This window comes from Papio anubis, chromosome 4, assembly GCF_008728515.1.
Source record: "Papio anubis isolate 15944 chromosome 4, Panubis1.0, whole genome shotgun sequence".
Classification (NCBI taxonomy): Eukaryota; Metazoa; Chordata; class Mammalia; order Primates; family Cercopithecidae; genus Papio; species Papio anubis.
The window spans coordinates 7235134-7257129 of NC_044979.1; the positions used below are offsets into that span (position 1 = coordinate 7235134).

Genomic DNA, 21996 nt, shown 5'->3' on the forward strand with positions numbered 1-21996 from the left:
TCTCTTGCAAGGGCAGTGCAGAGAGCACACATGTATCTTTGCCCAGTTTCCTTCCATGGTTGCAGCTCATGTAAAATATACATAGTATGATATCAAATAAGCCTCACTGGGGATCAATCCTGCTGGGACCTCCCTCAGAAACTATTCACAGCAGTGGCAGGCAAACTAGGGCGAAGTCTACTAGGTATATTTAAAAGTGTATAGCAAGTTTATTTACACAAATATGTTGCCAGAAAGGAATCCTTCCAACTACCTAAACTAGTAATGAAAAATTTTAAATATCACCTTAAACATGTATAAGGGGATACTAAGTTCTTGTATTTAAACCTTATTATTATTTTAGTATATTCTCAAGCAAAAGAGTTTGAAGACCAGAGCTTTAGGGCCTCACTACTCAAATGGTGGTCCAGCAACAAAGCAGCATCAACGTCACCTGGGAGTGTGTTAGAAATGGTGAGTCTTGTGCTCCACCTACTTAATTAAAATCTGCATTTTTACCAAGATTTCCAGGTGACTTATACACAAATTAACATTTGAAATCATGCTCTAGGATATAATCAGGGCATGTAAATTTCCATTGGTGCATCTTCTCCTGACCCTTGATAGTATCAGATATTTAAATATTTGCCAATCTGATGAGTATGAGATGCATCTGTTTATATCTATTACTTTAAATACTATTCTACGTAATTAATGTACAATAACTACTTAACCATTATTCTAATAATTGAGGATTTGGGTTAGCTATAATTTTTCACTATCATACAGAATGACACTAAAATGCTCTTTTCAGTGTATCATTCTGGTTAAACACAATCTTTGAGGCCAGGCTGATTAGGATCATATAAGGGCTGTGTTATTGTTTGTCCTTGGATACAGTTGCCAGATGAAATACAGGGTGGCCTGAAATTTGAATTTCAGATTAAGAATAATTTTGTGATGTAAGTATATCCTATGCAATATGTGAGAGGCTTGTCTTCATCTGTGCTGCTGTAATAAAATACCTGAGACTAGGTAGTTTAAAAACAAATTTGTTTTCTCACTCTCCCGGAGGCTGGGAAGTACATGATCATGATCCAGCAGTCATATCTGGTAGGCTGCTGGTGAGGGCTTTGTGCTACATCATAATGTGGCAGAGAACCGAAGGGGAAGCGGGCACTGGCTAAAGGGGCAATGTTACAGTGTTACTTATTAACAACCCGCTCTCAAGGTACCTAATCTAGTCCCAAGAGACTGGGAACTCTCAGTGACTACATTAATCTTTTCATGGGGGCTGATCCCTCATGACTTCAAAGCCTGTTAAAGGTCCTCCTGTGTCTCAGCACTGTTACCTCGGGGTCCAAGCCTCAATATGAATTTTGGTGGGGATAAAAGGTATTCAAACTGTAGCACTGTTGCATCGTCAGTTGTCTCAACATGAATCACGGAGGACACATTCAAAATATAGCCATATGTACAGTAAAATGTTATTGTCTATGTGAAATTCAAGTTTTAACCAGGCATCTTGTGTTTTTATTAACCAAACAGGGCAACCTTAACCTGGGCAAATTCTAACCATCATTTTCTTATCTATGAAATTAGGATAGCAGAACTCATAAAGTTGTTGCATGAATGAAACGAGATGATCCATGCAGACGACTTACAGCAGAGTATGAAACATAGTAAAATCTCAGCAAACGTCAGCTCTTCTTAGTTATTATTTCATACAGGTGTGTCTTAGGATTAAATTCCTAGAAGGATGTCTCAGTTACAGAACTCCTGGGCTTAATTTAAGACTTGTTTGATGGCCGGGCACGGTGGCTCACGCCTGTAATCCCAGCACTTTGGGAGGCCGAGGCAGGCGGATCACGAGGTCAGGAGATTGCAGACCATCCTGGCTAACACGGTGAAACCCCGTCTCTACTAAAAATACAAAAAATTAGCCGGGCGTGGTGGTGGGCGCCTGTAGTCCCAGCTACTCGGGAGGCTGAGGCAGGAGAATGACGTGAACCAGGAAGGCGGAGCTTGCAGTGAGCCACGATTGGGCGACTGTACTCCACCCTGGGCGACTGTACTCCACCCTGGGCAACTGAGCAAGACTCCGTCTCCAAAAAAAAAAAAAAAAAAAAAAAACTTGTTTGAGCATTCCATCATACCAAAAACTGTTTTGTAAAAAACCTTAAGTAGGTTACCAGATACTTTTCAACTAGCTTCAGAATACAAATCAGATTTTTAAATTTCCATACAAAAACAAAAAAATGCCACCTATAGGCCAGTATCAATTTCCCTTTAATCACACCAAATATTTGGATATTGATTCTGATTTTTCTTTTAGGGTCAACTGAAGCAATATTTAAGAAGATACTGTCCAAGGGACATGCTAAACAATTTCTAGGACTTATGTGTGTTATCTACTAAGACTTAATATTAGGCTCATGGCTTTTAACAAAAGAGAACACTCTTTTGCTTTTGGGAAAGTTGATGTTTACAGCATCTATTCTTTATGCTTACCAGAAAAAATATGTATATACTTTTTAATGTTGCATATATATCATTTATATATTACATATAATTATATATATTACACATATATATTCTCAGATTTCAACACTAGAAAAAAGTTGTTGCTTTAAGAAGATACTCCAGGCCCGGCACGGTGGCTCACGCCTGTAATCCCAGCACTTTGGGTGGCCGAGACGGGCAGATCACGAGGTCAGGAGATCGAGACCATCCTGGCTAACACGGTGAAACCCGGTCTCTACTAAAAAATACAAAAAACTAGCTGGACGAGGTGGCGGGCGCCTGTAGTCCCAGCTGCTTGGGAGGCTGAGGCAGGAGAATGGCGTAAACCCAGGAGGCAGAGCTTGCAGTGAGCTGAGATCCGGCGACAGAGCGAGACTCCATCTCAAAAAAAAAAAAAAAAAAAAGATACTCCATATTTATACTACTATAATTCTCTTTTATTTTTTCAGCTACAGGATTTCTATGTTGCTTTTTTTGTTTGTTTGTTCTTTGAGACAGAGTCTGTCACCCAGGCTGGAGTGCAGTGGTGCAATCTTGGTCTCGGCTCACTGCAACTTCTGCCTCCCATGTTCAAGCGATTCTTGTGCCTCAGCCTCCCGAGTAGCTGGGATTACAGGCATGTGCCACTGAGCCCGGGTTCTGTTTTTTTTTTTTCCTGACAGAGTCTCACTCCGTCGCCCAGGCTGGAGTGCAGTGGTGTGATCTCAGCTCACTGCAACCTCTGTCTCTTGGATTCAAGCACTTCTCCTGCCTTAGACTCGAGTAGCTAGGATTACAGGTACACGCCACCGCTAATCTTTTTGTGTTTTTAGTAGAGACCGGGTTTCACCACATTGGCCAGGCTGATCTCGAACTCCTGACCTCGTGATCCGCCCACCTCAGCCTCCCAAAGTGCTGGGATTACAGACGTGAGCCACCACGCCTGGCCTGTTTTGCATTTTATCATAATTTTAGTAGACACATGGGTTTATTATGATTAATTTTTAAATGACTTTCTACAAACAGGAAAGGTATAATATATGGGCCAAGAATACAATCACAGCCTGGCACCTGTTTTGTGCTGCCCAATCAACCTTTTTTAAAGGATGAATCAAGAGGCTGTAATAGATCACCCCATGTCTGTCTAGCAATAGATTTTATACAGTATTTTCCTAAATAGATAGGTATAAAGATGTTATTTGCAGCAGTTGGGCACGGTAGCTCACACCTGTAATGCCAAACTTTGGAAGGTCAGCCGTTCGAGACCACCCTGGCCAACATGATGAAACTGTATCCGGAATTGCTGGGTTCTTGGTCTCCCTGACTTCAAGAATGAAGCTGCGGACCCTCGTGGTGAGTGTTACAGCTCGTAAAGATGGCAGTCTGGAGTATCGTTCCTTCAGGTGTTCACATGTATCTGCAGTTTTTTCCTTCTGGTGGGTTAGTGGTCTCACTGGCTTCAGGAATGAAGCTTCAGACCTTCGCAATGAGTGTTACAGCTCTTAAGGTGGGGCGTCTGGAGTTGTTCATTCCTCCCAGTGGGTTCGTGGTGTTAGTGACCTCATGAGTGAAGCTGCAGACCTTCGCAAGGAGTGTTACAGCTCATAAAGATGGTATGCACTCAAACAATGAGCAGCAGCAAGAGGTATTGCAAAGAGCAAAAGAACAACATCTGTGTAAGGTGACTGAGCAGGTTGCTATTGACTGGCTTGGATAGCCTGCCTTTATTGCCTTATCTGACCCCACCCACATCCTGCTGATTGGTCCATTTTACAGAGAGCTGATTGGTCCATTTTGACAGAGTGCTGATTGGTGCGTTTACAATCCCTGAGCTAGACACAGAGTGTTGATTGGTGCATTTACAATCCTCTAGTTAGACACAGAGTGCTAGACAGAAAAGTTATCCAAGTCCCCACTAGGTTAGCTACATACAGAGTACTGATTGGTGTATTTACAAACCTTGAGCTAGATACAGAGTACTAATTGGTGTATTTACAAACCTTGAGCTAGACACAGGGTGCTGATTGGTGTATTTACAATGCCTTAGCTAGACATGAAGGTTCTCCAAGTCCCCACTAGACTCAGGAGCCCAGCTGGCTTCACCCAGTGGATGCCGCACGGGCCGCAGGCTGAGCTGCCTGCCAGTCCCGTGCCCTGCACCAGCACTCCTCAGCCCTTGGCCAGTTGATGGGACCCATGCCGCAGCGCAGGGGGCGGTGCTCATCGGGGAGGATCCGGCCGGGCAGGAGCTCTGGTTAGTGGGGGTGGCAGGGGGAGGCTCAGGCATGGCAACTGTAGATCTCAAGCCCTGCCCCCTGGGGAGGCAGCTGAGGCCCCCGAGAATTCGAGCACAGCACCCGCAGGCCAGCACTGCTGGGGGACCGGGCATATCCTCTGTAGCTGCTGGCCTGGGTGCTAAGCCCCTCACTGCCTGGGGCCGGCAGTGTTGGCCAGTGGCTCCGAGTGCGGGGCCTGCCGAGCCCACGCCCCCCCGGAACTCGCACTGGCCCCCGAGCGCCTAGCTGGCTTCTCCCTCCACACCTCTCCACAAGCAGAGGGAGCCGGCTGGGGCCTCGGCCATCCCAGAGAGGGGCTCCCACAGTGCCGTGGCGGGCTGTAGGGCTCCTCAAGCGCCAGCAGAGTGGACGCTGAGGCTGAGGAGGCGCCGAGAGGGAGGGCTGCTAGCATGTTGCCACCTCTCAAAACCACATCTCTACTAAAAATACAAAAATTAGTTGGGCATGGTGGTGGGTGCCTGTAATCCCAGCTACTCAGGAGGCTGAGGTATGAGAATCACTTGAACCTGGGAAGTGGAGGTTGCAGTGAGCCGAGATCAGGCTACTGCACTCCAGCCCCGGCAACAAGAGTGAAACTCCGTCTCCAAAAACAAACAAACACACAAAACAAAAAACTTCATTCCTTGCTGTATACCAGCAACTAGACGAATACCTGGCTTCAAGCAAACACTCATTGTTGGTTGAATGAGCTCAATAGATGATTCAAATTGTTTTTCTGCTGTAAAAACTAACTTACCTTCTTTCCAGCATAGACTATTCTCTTCCACTTTTTTTTTTTTTTTTTTTTGCCCCTTTCAATGTGTTTTTTTCTCTCATTATCTGTCTCTGTCTTTCTGAATTCAGTGTCTTTCACCTTCTTAGCCACCATCATCAGCGTGAAACCAACAGTGATCTGTCTAACCCCAAAGATGCCAAAGAAGTACTTTGGACATCTGGGAATGTGTTTACACAGGACAGACAAGGCACCCAGCTGCTGCTTCCCTGATCCCAGCTAAACTGTTTACCAAGAGTCAAGAAGTGTCTGGAGAGCTGGAGGCCAGAGCCATAGGAAGGGACAGACATGAAAAAGGCAAAATCAGCTGGGCACAGTGGCTCATGCTTGTAATCCCAGCACTTTGGGAGGCCGAGGCAGCCGGATCACGAGGTCAAGAGATCAAGACCATCCTGGCCAATATAGTGAAACCCCGTCTCTACTAAAATACAAAAGTTAGCTGGGTGTGGTGGCACGCACCTGTAATCCCAGCTACTTGGGAGGCTGAGGCAGGAGAATTGCTTGAACCCGGGAGGCGGAGGTTGCAGTGAGCCCAGATTACACCACTACGCTCCAGCCTGGTGACAGAGTGAGACTCCCGGAAGAGGGAGTATCTTCAGATGACAGAAGGGCTGGCAGGGACACATGGGGAAGCTGGCCTGGAGAGCTGACCAGACACCCAGGCAGGTGGACTGGACACCAGACGTTCAGGTATGCAGCTGAGCAAGGTGTCATTACCAGAATCTACCCTGGCAGGAAGAAAGGAGCTTGCTGCAGCTCAGCCAAAGTCACGAGAGCATGGCTCCCTAAGAAGGCAATCGCAACAGATTGTCTGGGGCAGAAGCCGGGTTGGCAAAGGGAAAGCAGTCCCTACAGTCCACCAGGGCCAGGTGGGTGTGGTAAACAAATGCGCTTTACTTAAACTCAGTCAGCTGTATGATAGAGTCGTAACTGTGTGACCACTTAGGACATTTCTAATGTTCAAGGTCTTGTCACCTCAGAAATTCAGTAGCAGATGAGTAACAAAAGTATTAAGAATTTTCATTCAAGGGGAAATAAAGGCACCCACATCATAGACCATTCTGGTCATATTTTTTTAATTGCATTTCACATAATTCCACGATGTTCCAATCTTACATTCTTGTGCCACTATGTTGAATGATTAGGAGACTTTTAACCCTTTATTAATCAAAGTGATTTGTTTTCCTTTCATGAGCTGTTCACAGATGCCTCCAACTCTGGGAAGACATTATCCAAATACCACTGAAATGACTTGCAACCCAGTCGTTTCCTTAACTGAACACGCTCGTGAATGTTTCCATAGGTAACATATTTCAGACCAGGCTTTCGAAGAAAAAACTGCTCCTACATGAAAATACAGAGTCAGCCATTATGTTCAGCCAAACAAATCTTCGGTGATCAAATGATTATATCTAACATAGACACATGTATTTTCATCATGTGAACTAAAAAAGCCCTCCAGATCCCAATTTTTTTCTGTCCAAGGAATGAAGGCAGAGACATACTATGGGACCTCGGATTTACCCACCATGCACATGTTCACAGCATGTGCCATGGCACCCTAAGTGGCATAGCGGGATCCAGGAAGACTGGGTCCTGCTTCTCAGCCAAAGAATCACAGCCACCTATTGTGGTATCCCCTTTCTCCTGTTTTTTCAACAATACCCAAGGACAAACCCCCTTACTCCCTGGTCCTGATCAGTATGTTTGTCTTTTCAGAAATGGGGGATGATGTAGTAAAGGGAGAATAGATCCTGCAGGAGTACAACCTGGGTTCAAAGTCTGGCTCTGCCATTCAGGATCTGCGTGACCTTAGGCAAGTCCTCCCCTTGCGAAGTGGTTGTGAGGGTTGAACAGTCTAATAGGGACACGCAAAGCCCCTGGGCGAGCATGGCTGGCACATACTAACCATCATGTCTGAGATGGTCATTATTATCACCACACTTGGTTAGTTTTTTGTGTGCTCTGACTTGAGGAAGCCCCAAGAATGAATGTCTAATGGACTCTGTTGGCCCCCTGTTGAAAAAAGGTATTCTAAGTAGACTGAAGCCCTTTGCGAACAGAACCCTTATCTTTTCATCTGTGTTTTCCCAGGCCTGGCAGACAGGATAGTGATAGTGTTGAATGACAGAAGGAGTTTGCTCATCCAAATTAATGTATTATGGGCATGCCATGCTGGATTCTCCCTGGGGATCCATGACCACCGTAGGTCTTTACCATCACATTCTGCCACCCCTAGGTCCCCAGGGTGGATTGGTGCAGGGGACAAACCTGCAGATGGGGGAGGGTGCCATCATTTTGGAGAAAAGACAGCATGGATGACCTTAGGCACATCTTCCTGTCCAAAGCCCTTTCTTGTCCCAATCAGTCACTAAATTTCCCATTGTGCTGTATTATGCAATCCATTGGTTTTTATACTTAACATCATATGCCTTTAAGTTAACTTTTTGGCACTATGTGCTTTGTGAAATTCAGTAAACCATGCAGAAATAGCTATATTCAATTCAACCATCTAGATCCATGACCAGCGTTCACAGAAAAAAAAAAAATCAACAAACATGAAAATAAGCTCAAGATTTGTTGTAATGAAATACAATTTTAAACAATGAGATGTTTTTAACCTACCTGATTAAAACAAACAGTTCGATTATAACCAATATGAGGAGACAGCCACTTTCATATACATTTGATGGCAGCACAGATGACGAGACACACAGTGAAGATCATTTGGATGTTACCCCATCAGGATTTAAAATGCACTAACTCTTGCCCCAGCAAGTTCATGTCTTGAATTTATTCCAAAGATGTATTTGCAAAAATATACACAAAAAAGTATGTCAATAATTCTCATTTCAAGGCCAGGCGTGATGGCTTATGCCTGCAATCCCAGTACTTTGGAAGACCAAGGCAGGCAGATCATGAGGTCAGGAGTTCAAGACCAGCCTGGTCAATATGGTGAAACCCCATCTCTATTAAAAATATAAAAAATTAGCTGGGCGTGGTGGCACGCGCCTGTAGTCCCAGCTATTCGGGAGGCTGAGCAGGAGAATCACTGAACCTGGGAGGCGGAGCTTGCAGTGAGCCGAGATTGTGCCACTGACTCCAGCCTGGGTGACAGAGCAAGACTCTGTTTCAAAAGAAAGAAAAAACAAAAGAATTCTCGTTTGAGGATTGTGAAGAAAATAGCAAAAAGCCGGGGAAATCAGAATGCTTATCAACTGGTACTACTTATTAACGGGATCAATTTTGGTAGATCCAGTTAAAGGAGCTATTTAAAAGAATGAGATGTGTTTATATGTTCTAATTTTGAAGGACAACTTGAAATCCCCCTGCCTTTTCTTTCCTGATCATAACCCTTTTCCTTTGTTTTAAATGCTATCTTGATTACAAATTCATTTCTTTTCATTCTAGCTTTGATATCTGATTATTCATGCACAAATTATATGGTTTAATTTTACCCATTTGAACTTTACAGGAAGGAAATAATACAGTAAAAGTTCTGTTGTGTTTGGCTGCTTTCATTCACCATCACATCTCTGAAATTTACCTATGCTCTTGTGGTACAGTCACGCACCATGTGATGATGTTTCAGTCAACACCTGACTGCGTTCATAATGGTAGTCCCATAAGATTATAATACCATATTTTTACTGTGCCATTTGTTTAGATATGTTTAGATACACAAATACTTACCACTGGGTTACAACTGCCTACAGTGTTCAGTAGAGTCACATGCCATACAGGTTTGCAGCCTGGGAGCAGTGGGCCATACCATAGAGCCAAGGTGTGTAATGGGCAATACCATCTCCATCCCAGTTTGTGTAGGTACAGTCCCACAACAATGAAATCACCTCATGATGATTTCTCATAATATATTCCCGTCGTTAAGTGAGACATGACTATACACTATAGTTGGTTAATTTTCTTTCTTTTTTTTTCCTTTGAGATGGAGCTTTGCCCTTGTCACCCAGGCTGGAGTGCAGTGTTGTGATCTCAGCTCACTGCAACCTCTACCTCCTGGGTTCAAGCAATTCTCCAGCTTCAACCTCCCGAATAGCTGCAATTACAGATGCTCACCATGCCCGGATAATTTTTTTTTTGTCTTTTTAGTAGAGATGGGGTTCCACCTTGTTGGCCAGGCTGGTCTCGAACTCCTGGCCTCAGGTGATCCACCTGCCTCGGCCTCCCAAAGTGCTGAGATTACAAGCGTGAACCACTGCACCCTGCCCAGTTAATTTTCATTGCTGTGTAGGATTATAGCAACTAAATATATCACATTTGTCCACTCTATTCTTGATGAGTATTTGTATTGTATTAAGTTTTGGCTAAAAGAAATAATGCTGTGTAGTAGTTTTCTTGTTCTTGCATCCTGGTGCACAAAAGCACTCGCTTCTGTAGCATATGCATGAGCAGAACTGCTGAATCACAAGGTATTCAGATCTTTTTCTTTAGTAGATGCTGCCATGCTGTTTTCAGATGCAATTTTGTAAAAGTCAACACTCCCATAAAGCAAAAGCTGAGAGATCCTATTGCTCACCGACACTTGGGCCTATAAGGTTTTTTTTTTTGTTTTTTTGTGTTTTTGTTTTTTTTGAGACAGAGTTTTGCTCTTGTTGCCTAGGCTGGAGTGCAATGGTACGATCTTGGCTCACTGCAACTTCCTCCTCCCAGGTTCAAGAGATTCTCCTGCCTCAGCCTCCTGAGTAGATGGGACTATGGGAGTGTGCCATGACACCCGGCTAATTTTGTATTTTTAGTAGAGACGGAGTTTCTCCATATTGGCCAGGCTGGTCTTGAACTCCCGACCTCAGGTGATCTGCCTGCCTTGGCCTCCCAAGTGCTGGGATTACAGACATGAGCCACTGTGTCCAGCCAGGCCTGTCAGACTTTTAAAATTCTGCCAATCTAAGCGGCGATGTTGACATAGCTCTTTGAAGTTTTAATTCACATTTCTCTAATTACAAAAGAAATGGAGCATTATTACCTTCATAATTAAAGTGTGTTTTTTCAATTAGAGAAACATAAGATGAAGACCAGGACATACACTGTCAGAGAGATTCTTACATATTTCCATTTCTTTGTCTGAAATGAGATTTTGCTGGGGATTTTGTATTTATTTACACATAGCTTCTGGATGGACATGCACCCTTGTAAGTCCTGGCAAGGTACTTAATTCCTGGGGAAATGCACAGATAATAGGGTATAGCTTTGATATGGAAATCTTTGGCTGCTGGTCGAAAAGTGGTAGTGGAAGTTCTCACACAGTCCCATGACCAGCAGCATCCACATCGCTTGGGAAATCAGCGGGGAAGAAAAAGAATCTCAAGAGTTGTACATGGGCCAGGTGTGGTGGTTCAGGCTTGTAAATCCCAGCACTCTGCGAGGCCAAGGTGGGCGGGTCATGAAGTCAAGAGATTGAGACCAGCCTGGCCAACATAGTGAAATCCCATCTCTACTAAAAATATAAAAATTAGCCAGGCATGGTGGTACGTGCCTGTAGTCCCAGCCACTCAGGAGGCTGAGGAAGGAGGATCACTTGAACCCGAGAGGCGGAGGTTGCAGTGAGGTGAGATGGCACCACTGCACTCCAGCCTGGGCAACAGAGCAAGACTCCATCTCAAAAAAAAAAAAAAAAAAAGAGTTGCACATGGGGACAGGGCAAGGAGAAGCTGTTTGCTTCAGGTGTGGGACAATTCCCTGGAGGTGGGAATGGAGGGAATAGATCAGCACCTCCATAAAATGACTGCTCATGTTGGTTGATTTACTTCTGAGAGACTTGAGTTTTCCCAGAAATTAAAACAAAAATAATGAGGTGTAAGAGTAGCAGCTTAGGATGAACTGAGAATAAGGTTGGGGATGGATTGATGAGGGGTTAGAGGGGTGCTGTATTCAAGAAAAACAGGGAAAATAACAACTATCAATAACTATCAATAGTTTTTTACCCTCATCCTCCTCCCACAGTCCACCCTCAAGAAAGCCCCAGTATCTGTTGTTCCATGCTTTGTGTCCATGTACAATGTTTAGCTCTCACTTATAAATGAGAACATGCAGTATTTGGTTTTCTGCTCCTGTGTTCATTTGCTTAGGATAATGACCTCCAGAACAAACGCTGGATCTGGAAAGGCAGCAGCAGGCTTCCTCAGAACAAGTCCTGCTCCACCCTCACATGCATTTTCCAAGTCAAGGATGTGTTCCCCACCTTATATTCATCCAGCCAAACGTGCACCAGTCTTAGGTAGTTATGTATTGTGGCACTGATGATTGCAGAAGTTTTTCTAGTCTGTTTCTTACTGATATGTCCTACTCGAGAGCAGGGGATTATAAAGAGTTGGCCTCCACACATCCAGATCTAGGCATAAGAAGAATAAAAAACATATGAATGCATTATTACTGGTAATAGGCAACTGCTTTTAAACAAATATAATGGCCAGGTGTGGTGGCTCATGCCTGTAATCCCAGCCCTTTGGGAGGCTGAGGCAGGCAGATCACCTGAGGAAGGGAGTTAAGTTTAAGACCAGCCTGGTCTTAAACTTGGTGAAACCCCGTCTCTACTAAAAATACAAAAATTAGCTGGGCGTGGTGGCAGGTGCCTGTAATCCCAGCTACTTGGGAGGCTGAGGCAGGAGAATCACTTGAACCTGGGAGGCAGAGGTCGTGAGCCGAGATCGTGCCACTGTACTCCAGCCTGGGCAACACAGCGAGACTCCATCTCAAAAACAAAAAAAAAAACAACCACCACCCATAAAAATGGCTAATTATTACAACAGCCTTATAATTCAGATTCTGTGATTATTCCCATTTTACAGATGAGGAAACTAACACATTGGTTAAGAAGTTTGCCCAATCACACAGAAGTTTCACAGCAGAGTGCAAGGTTCAAATTTAGAAAGCCTGACTGAGAGCCAGCAATGAAGACAAAGGGGTTCTGCCTGTCTCATAATTACCTACAGGAATTGCTGGATGTAGGCAAGAAACAAGAGAAATGCTAATCGTGACTGAATTCAATTATTCATCTTTTTTAATACCTAAAACTCCTTATGTTGCTCACTTTTAATCACTATTAATTTTACTACACAAAAGTAAAATATAGCCATTGAAAACTTGGCAAATACAGGAAAGCACACAGAAGAAAACATAATTCACTTCTTGTCCTAACATTCTGAGTGAGTCAATATTAACCCAGATACATAGGTAAACTCATGTAGACACAACAACATTAAGATAACTTGCTTTTTTTTCATTTGATGTTGTATGAAATTATTTTCGAAGTCTTAAGTTGTTTGGACATTTTGGTAGCTTCTGATTTTTATTATTAAAAATAATACCCCAAAGAACATGCTTATGATATAAATCTTTTGCACCTGATTTCTCATCTTACAGTACACTTGCCATAACTCTTTTGTTTAATTACTGTAACCACTCCATGAGTAGTTCTCACACCAGCACAACTCAGCCATTCTGGCTAAGCCTAGAAGAACCACTTTAGTGATACAATGGATTATGAGAAATAACTATTGCTTGTTGTTTTAAGGCACTGTGTTTTGGGATGGTTTGTTATACAGCAAAAGCTAGCTGATACGTGAAGGAGCATTTTCCTCCTAACATCAGTTTTGTTTTTTTTTTCTTTCCAACTTACATTTTCAGTTCAAGGGTACATGTGTATGTGTGTGTTACGTGGGTAAAATGCATGTCTGCGGGTTTAGAGCACAGATTATTTCATCACCCTGGTAATGAGTATCGTACTCACTAGGTAATTTTTTATCCTCACCCTCATCCCACAATCCACCCTCAGGAAGGCCCCAGTATCTGTTGTTCCCTGCTTTGTGTCCGTGTACAATGTTTAGCTGTCACTTATAAATGAGAACATGCAGTATTGGGTTTTCTGTTCCTGTGTTAATTTGCTTAGGATAATGACCTCCATCCAGCTCCATCCATTTTGCTGCAAAGGACATGATTTTATTATTTTTCAATGGCTGTGTAACATTCCATGGTATATCCGTAACACATTTTCTTTATCCAATCCACTGACTTTTGTTTTTGTTTTTGTTTTTTTGAGACTGAGTCTTGCTCTGTCATCCAGCCTGGATGCCCGGCCATTCAGGTTCAAGCAATTCTTGTGCCTAAGCCTCCTGAGTAGCTGGGATTACAGGCACACACTTCCACACCTGGCTAATTTTTGTATTTTTGGTGGAGACGGGGTTTCACCATGTTGGTCAGGCTGGTCTTGAACTCCTGACCTCAAGTGATCTGCCCACCTTGGCCTCCCAAAGTGCTGGGATTAGAGGCATGAGTCACTGTGCCCGGCCCCAGTCCACTGTTGATGGGCATCTAAGTTGATTCCATGTCTTCGTTATTGTGGAAAGTGCTGCAGTGACCATATGTATGCATGTGTCTTTATGGTAGAACAATGTATATTCCTTTGGATATATACCCAGTAATGGGATTGCTGGGTCAAATGCTAGTTCTGTTTTAAATTCTTTGAGAAATCTCCCAACTGTTTTCCACAATGGTTGAACTAATTTACACTCCCACAGCAGGATATAAACATTCCCTTCTCTTCACAGCCTCGCCAGCATCTGTTATTTTTTTGACTTTTTAATAATCACCATCCTGACTGGCTAACACCAGTTTTATTTACTCAAGTAAATAAGACCTCTGCCCACTTAGTTGGTCATTCCAGCAACTTGGTGTGATAGATTGAAACCTTGTTCAATAAACAGCTCATTCCTCGTCCCTCACCTTGGGGCACAGCACATTTCCCTGACTGACTGAATTTGGGCTTCTCTGTTCGACACATTTGGCCAATGGATCGTGAGCACACGTCACGCGTGCAGAGGTGTAAATGTGTTGTGTGGTTTGGCTTGACTTTTGAATTCCTGCCATTCAGCGTGAGAAGAATATGCTGTGAGTCGCTGCTACTCCTAGAATGATAATCAGATCTGGATCCCATTCAGAGACTAGAGCCAGCCCAGCAACCTCTGTTCTGAGGCAGAGCCACTTTGGCCAACCATGGACAGATGAAAGAAAAAGTAAACGCTTATTGCTCCCAACCACTCAGTTTTGAGGTAGTTTATTACGTAACATCATGGTGGCAATAGCCGACTACTGCTGTGACAGTAACTGTCTGATTCCTAAAACTCTTGGGAATAGAAATTCTGAGCAGATGGGCCAAGGGTAACCCACTGAGGTACTGGAGTGTTCCAGGCAGAGAGGGAGAAGAGTGTTGAGTGCCTTCCCTAATTCTTCCTCATGCAGGTGTTTGCGAATTTGCTTGACTATTTCTCTACTACAGAACACATGGTTTGTTTTCACACCACAGCATCAAGGAGAGTTAGCAACCTTGGGTGGAATCTAAACTGGCATTGATATCTAAGAGGTTCAGCATGGGGGAGAGGCAGAGAAAAGGGTTTCTCTAGGGATAATCTTTCAAGTGCAGGGCGAGGCCCCAGTTCCTGGAGCAGCACAGCTTGCCAGCATCTGGGGATGGCAGGATAGACTGCAGGTGTCGGGGAGATCGGGTGAACCAAGACTGCAGATTGTTGGGACTGTTTGAGGCCAGCCTCTGCTTTGCCAGGAAAATTGAAATGCCATGTTGAAGCTCAGTTAGGAGAACCATTCAGAGACTAGAAGTGAACCTGTAGCTTTGTGGGCATCCACGAACCATCACTTTCCACGAGCAAGAGTAGCACCGAGTTCAGGGCAACTAAAAAAAAATTCAGAGCATTGGAGGCTTCCAATACATTGCTAGCCTCAGATGGAAGTGACTTAGAAAGAGGGTAGAACTGAGCTGGTGGGGTTTCAAGACCTGAAGCTGAGCAGACAGCATGAGGCAGGAAACGACAGGTTAGGAGCAGAGTGCTTACAAGTTCCGTGAATTTGGGCAAGTTACTCAACCTCTCCGTGGTTCAGTTTCTTCACTACAAGTCGGAGATAATGGTGCTACTTACCCTACAGGTTTGTTAGGAGGATTAAATGGGTTAATATCTGTAAGATTTTAGAGCAGTGCATGTCAGAAATAAGAACTTGTTAAAATACATTTTATCCTTTACATGTATCTTAAATGTGAGTTCTTCAGGGAAGCCATCTAAGACACATACATCCCCCAAGAGAAGGCTAGGTTCTCCTTTTAGAGGGTCCCATAATACTCTGTATTTCTCTATTGCACTTACCAAAAATAATTTTTTTGTTTTTTGAGTCGGAGTCTCGCTCTGTCTGCCCAGGCTGGAATGCAGTGGCACGATCTTGGCTCACTGCAACCTCCACCTCCCAGGTTCAAGCGATTCTCGTGCCTCAGCCTCCTGAGTAGCTGGGATTACAGACGTGCACCATCATGCCCAGCTAGTTTTTGTATTTTTAGAAGAGACAGGATTTCACCATGTTAGCCAGGCTGGTCTCGGACTCCTGACCTCAGGTGATCCGCCTACCTCGGCCTTCCAGAGTGTTGGGATTATAGGCGTGAGCCACTGCACCTGGGCCAAAATAAAATTAAGTATCTGAAAATCTCACCCTACTCAATAGATAGAAAGTTCATGACATTAGAAGCCACTTTTGGCCGGACCCGGTGGCTCCCGCCTGTAATCCCAGCACTTTGGGAGGCTGAGGTGGGCGGATCACAAGGTCAGAAGATCAAGACCATCCTGGCCAACATGGTGAAACCCCATCTCTATTAAAATACAAACAAGCGGCCTGTAGTACCAACTACTCAGGAGGCTGAGGCAAGGGAATCGCTTGAACCTGGGAGGCGGAGATTGCAGTGAGCCAAGATCACGCTACTGCACTCCAGCCTGGCAACAGAGCAAGACTCCATCTCAAAAAAACAAAACAAAAAAAGCCACTTTTGTATCGTGTGCCGCTGTATTTTAGCACCCAGCACAGTGCTTCATACATAACAGTACTCAATACATATTGTTGCGTGGATGAATTAATGAAGACTGTGTCTTCTTCTCAATGATCAGCATACAGCACAGTTTGACTCAAAGGAGGTGCTCCTTAAATGAGGGCTAGATTGAGCTTAAATATTACTCTCAAGAGATAGTCCTAAACCGAAACTATAGAGTTGGATATTATCATGATGCAGGTATTAGTTACAGCCATGGGGATTGATGCAAGTATCCTACTAAAAATATTAACAAGGGTGTAGCACAGACCCTCGGCAATCAGAGTAGACGTGCCCTGCCAAGTGCTATTCCCTTAGTTACTGGAACATGGGAAGGTCCAGAGAGCCTGGACCTATGGTTGGGCTACAAGTGGAAGGTATTTGGCTGGCTCCGAGTAGAGGTTTTTTCACACCAGATGCAGAAAGACTGCGTTATGTTAACAACCAGCATGGCTTCACAGGTGCAGAGGACCTGGATGCTAGCCCTGAGCCCTGAAGAGCACATGGTGTAAGAAGCAAAGTCTGACAAGGATGGAAACCTTGGGGACACCTGTGTCTAACTGATGAGCAGCAGCAGAAATTCCTGCAAAGGAAACTGAGAACAACTGAGCGTGGAAAGCAATCCAGGAATACTGTTCTAACATCCAAGAAAACTTCTGGAAAAGACGGTTTATAGTGTCAGATGCTGCAATGACCTCAGACAGATGGAAGATCAAAAGCCATCCATTAAGGACATCAACATGAAACTGGTGGCAGTTCCTGGAACGATGTCACAGAAAGCTGAGGGCCTTCTAGGATGTCGATTTACTGGAATGAGGAGTAAACGAGAAATGAAGAGGTGTATGCAGGTGCGGAGATCATTCTTCCTCAGGAAAGACAAGGTTACTTGTCGTGGTTAGTGACAGCTGCCGGTGTCAAGAGACTATTTCAGCTACTTATTAATTTACATATTTCTTTATAAAAAGACACCCAAGTATACCTAAAAGATACGACGGGCCATCAGGAAAGGCGCCATTGAAATATTGGAGTAGGAATAATTAATGTTCAAATAATAGTTGTCATTTGCTACATATAGGGAATGTAGGGCCAGAAAAAGGAATATACTGACTCTCCACCTCTGCCTGTATAATACACAAAACTGATCACGTTATCAGATCATGAAAGGAGGTAAACTTCTTGAGCCATTTTCTTAGAGTGCAATATAATAAAACAAGGAATAATCAACCAAACAGAATAAAATGTGCCAAAGGCATGGGCGTTATGAAATAATGCCCGGGTCCAAAGGGAACTTGAGAATGAAAAAAACAAAGCAAAAAAAAAGAAAAAAACCAACAAGCTTAAGAGGGACCATCAAATAGAGGCTTGGAGGAAACGCTATTGTTCTAGATATTTTTATATGCATAATCAAGTATCTGAAGCATTATGAAAGAAGTCTGCTTGGGAACCTTAAAAGTGAACAAATAACTGGCCAAAAGAAGGAAGGAAAAGAGAGAGAAAATAAAATCCAAAACAGAAAAAATTGGAAAAAACAACTACTGAGACAGTAAAAATAATAGATTTAAAATATTATATTAATTTGATATACCATACATCAGAAATAACAAAACATATGGTATAAGAACCTAATATTTTTAAATTAAATATATTTATTTTAAGAAGTAGAGGCTAGGCACAGTAGCTCACACCTATAATCCCAGTGCTTTGGGAGGCCAAGATGGGAGGATTACTTGAGCCCAGGAGTTCAAGACCAACCTGGGCAACATAGCGAGACCCCCATCTCATTTAAGAAAAAAAAAAAAAAGGAGAGATGGGGGTCTTGCTATGTTTCCAAGGCTGGTCTTGAACTCCTGGCTTCAAATAATCCATCTGCCTCAGCCTCCCAAAGTGCTGGGATTACAGGTATGAGCCACCACACCAGGCCAATAATCTAATATTAAATGTTTTCCATTTTTACAAGAAGCCCCATAAATTGTTTACTGCATGTGCCACTGGAATGGTATGGGATGTTCATGTAGGAAAATTGAGCATAATTACCACAGCATTGTATGTGACAAAGTTAGGTTTCACTCTCTATAGCTATTTTAAAAATAAAATCTGAATTACCCTTAGTGAAAGTTCCAAATTTTCTCCTCCCCAAAAATCCATATCCTTGTCATACTGTCCAATTTCATTAAAATAATGCCGACGTATAGCAAAAATTCCTCCAGACATTGCAGGTGATCTAGAAAGGGGACATAAATATGAAATTAATTTCACAGAGAAAGTCATTCTGTATTCTCCTCAAAAATATATTGAATTAGTAATAACTTATAGTTTAAAATGAGAAAACAGGCCGGGTGTGGAGGCTCATGCCTGTAATCCCAGCACTTTGGGAGGCCGAGGCGGGTGGATTACGAGTTCAGGAGATCGAGACCATCCTGGCTAACACGGTGAAACCCCATCTCTACTAAAAATACAAAAAATTAGCCAGGTGAGGTGGCACGCGCCTGTAGTCCCAGCTACTTGGGAGGCTGAGGCAGGAGAAACGCTTGTACCTGGGAGGCGGAGGTTGCAGTGAGCTGAGATCCGGCCACTGCACTCCAGCCTGGGATGACAGAGCGAGACTCTGTCTCAAAAAAAAAAAAAAAAAAAAAAAAGAGAGAGAGAAAACAATACTAAAATTATCTTATTATACATTTAAGTGTATAAAATTACCAAAAACCACAACTAACAAAAGTAGGCAGTAACTTTTACTTAGCTCTCACCAAAATATGTATGTGATATATTCTAAATGTTTTCGTAATGAGAAGGAAAATGACATTTGGAATATGAGTTTCCCATGAGGATGACAATTGAACTGGGTAGCAGGGTTCAGAGCTCTCCCTTTCTAAAGATATTAGGTGAATTGTAATATTTACTTCTGGACAAACCATAATATTAAAAAGCATCTTGTTTTGTCCACCAATAGTAGGGCCAAATAATACCAAACTAAGTCATTTGAAAATAGTCACAGCTGGGTGCGGTGGCTCACACGTGTAATCCCAACACTTGGGAGGTCGACGTAGGAGGATCGCTTGAGGTCAAGAGTTCAAGACCAGCCTGCCCAACATGGGGAAACTCCAACTCTACTAAAAATACAAAAATTAGCCAGATGTGGTTGCCTGCACCTGTAAATCCCAGCTACTTGGGATGCTGTGGCATGAGAATCACCTGAACCTGGGAGGCGGAGGCTGCAGTGAGCTGAGATCATGCCACTGCACTCCAGCCTGGGAGAGAGAGTGAGAATCTATCTAAAAAAGTATATACTGAGCACCTATGTTTTAGGGATATGAGTCACTCAACACACAAATCAAGACCCATGTGTAGGGGAAAGGGTAGGGAGACCAATTAGAGGGGCAACAGTGGTCCCAGAGAAAAATAATGGGATCCTGGATAAGAATGCAGCAATGTAGATGGTAAGATGCGGTTGAATTCCTGGTATATTTTGGAGACAGAGCTAACAGATTTGCTTATGGGTGGGGTGTGGGTGTTGGAGGAAGAGAAGAGTCAAGGCTGACTCCAGTGTTTTTGGCCTGCACACCAGATGGACGGAATTGCCGTGCACTGAGATGAGAAACACTATGGGTGGAGCAGGTTTTTGGCAGGAAGATTCTCTTCGGGGTATGTTTGAGATGTCTATTTGGCATTCAAGTGGGGCTATGAAGTAGGTAGTTGGATGCAGTTGGATACATGAGTGTGGAGTTCTGAGAGAGGTCAGGGCTGGAGACATCCTTTGGGAGTCATGGATGAGGTGGATGAGAATCACTGTGTGAGTGAGTGGAGAAGCGTAGAGGACCAGCCCTGAGCCCTGGGTGCTTCAACATTGACAGTTGAGAGGAGGAGAGGAACTGGCAAAGGAGATAGGAAGGAGCAACCAGGGACGGAGGAGAAGGACCAGGAAACTCTGGTTCCCTGGAGGCCCAGGGAGACATGGGTGTCCAAGAGAAGGGCGTGGCCAGCAGCATCCTACATGGTGGCTGGATCAGCGAGATAAGGACTGGAACTGAGCACTGGGCTGAACCAGAGACGGTCATGAACAAGTCTTAACTGTGAATGGCAGGGGGCGAAGACTGATGGAAGTGAGTTTAAGGGAATTGGAGATAGTGATGAACAAATCTTTCTAAGGCTTTAATACGAAAGAGAGAAAAGAGGACGTAACTGACAGGAAGTGGGGTCAAAATAAGGTGGTTTTGATGTTGCAATTGGCAGAGATAACAGGATAACTGTATTCTGATAGGAATGTTCCTACCGGGTGCACTGGGCAATGTGCGTCACGTCTGGTGCAGTAGGTGCTGTATATCCTGTCTGGTGTGCTGGGTAACATGCTTTCTATCTGGCACTGGTACACTAGAAGGAGACTGTGATTCCAGGCAGCCCAGAAAGCCTGGAAGGAAATGCTCACTCCCCTGCCATAGCACTGTCCTGATCGTCTGTTTTTACCTGCCTGACCTCCCCTCTAGACTATACACATTTGAGGACTGGGATCATGTTTCCTATCAATACAATGCCTGCCACATGATAGGTCATCAATAAATACTCATTAAATTTACAAATTAAGTAATTTCACAAAACAGTTTTTTTTTAAAGTTATGCCATTTTGTACCATTGAAAATAGGGTGAAAAGATGTGTGGCTCAAAGGATTCAAGTTATATCTTCCTTTCAGGGGAGAAAGTGTTCACTCTAAAAATCTTGAAGTCACTGAGTGTGTGTGTGTGTGTGTGTGTGTGCCGGCACGCATGTGCATGTATGTGTGTGTCTGTATCAGCAGGAGAAAGGTTGGGTAGTGGTTAGTAAAGGCTGTAGTCTGAGACAGCAGGGAGAAAGTGAAAGGGCTTTGCTCTGCCCTTAAAAAAGGGCAGGGAGCCTGGGGGAAAGGACATGATCCTTGGTCATGGTGATGCCTGCACGTCAGGGAGTTGGGGAGGTCTTGAGTTATCATTGGCATAAGCCCTAGGCATGATTTTTCTTTTTTTTTTTTTTTTGTAAGTTTTCCAAAACTCATTGCACCTAGCTTATTTGGTCATCATTAGAACTATGGGAAAAATGTATCTTCAGATATGAATGCTAATTAATACTATGATTAATATGTAACAGATGCTGGCGAGGATAAGCAGAAAAGGGAACGCTTGCACACTGTTGGTAGGAATGTAAATTAGCACATCTACGGAAAACAGTACAGAGATTTCTCAAAGAATTAAAGTAGCACTACCATTCGATCCAGCATTCCCACTATTGGGTATCTTCCCAAAATGAAAGAAATCATTTATATCAAAAAGATACCTGCCATTGTATGTTTATCACAGCATTATTCACAACTGTAAAGTAAAGTCATGGGATCAACCTAAGTGTCCCTCAGTAGATGATTGGATAAAGAAAATATGGTATATGTACACAATGGAATACTATTCAACCATAAAAAAGAATGAAATTATGTCTTTGGCTGCAACATGGATGGAACTGGAGGCCATTATCTTAAGTGAAACAATTCAGAAACAGAAAGAGAAATACACATGCTCTCATTTATAAGTGGGAGTTAAATAATGTGTATACA

At 43.5% G+C, this 21996-nt stretch overlaps 1 protein-coding gene across 3 annotated transcripts in view; it reads right to left on the bottom strand.

Annotated features, from left to right (window-relative positions):
- Nucleotides 1-6609: 6609 nt before the first annotated feature.
- Nucleotides 6610-21996, bottom strand: part of GALNTL5 (polypeptide N-acetylgalactosaminyltransferase like 5) — a 64968-nt gene continuing 49581 nt past the window's right edge. For all 3 annotated transcript variants that reach the window (XM_009204264.2, XM_009204263.4, XM_009204265.2), the window contains 3 exons: nucleotides 18530-18647; nucleotides 11750-11899; nucleotides 6610-6894 (listed from right to left, as the gene is read on the bottom strand). In XM_009204264.2, coding sequence (XP_009202528.1) covers nucleotides 6739-6894; nucleotides 11750-11899; nucleotides 18530-18647 — 424 coding nt within the window. In that variant the 3' untranslated portion in view covers nucleotides 6610-6738. The remainder of the gene's footprint in view (nucleotides 6895-11749; nucleotides 11900-18529; nucleotides 18648-21996) is intronic.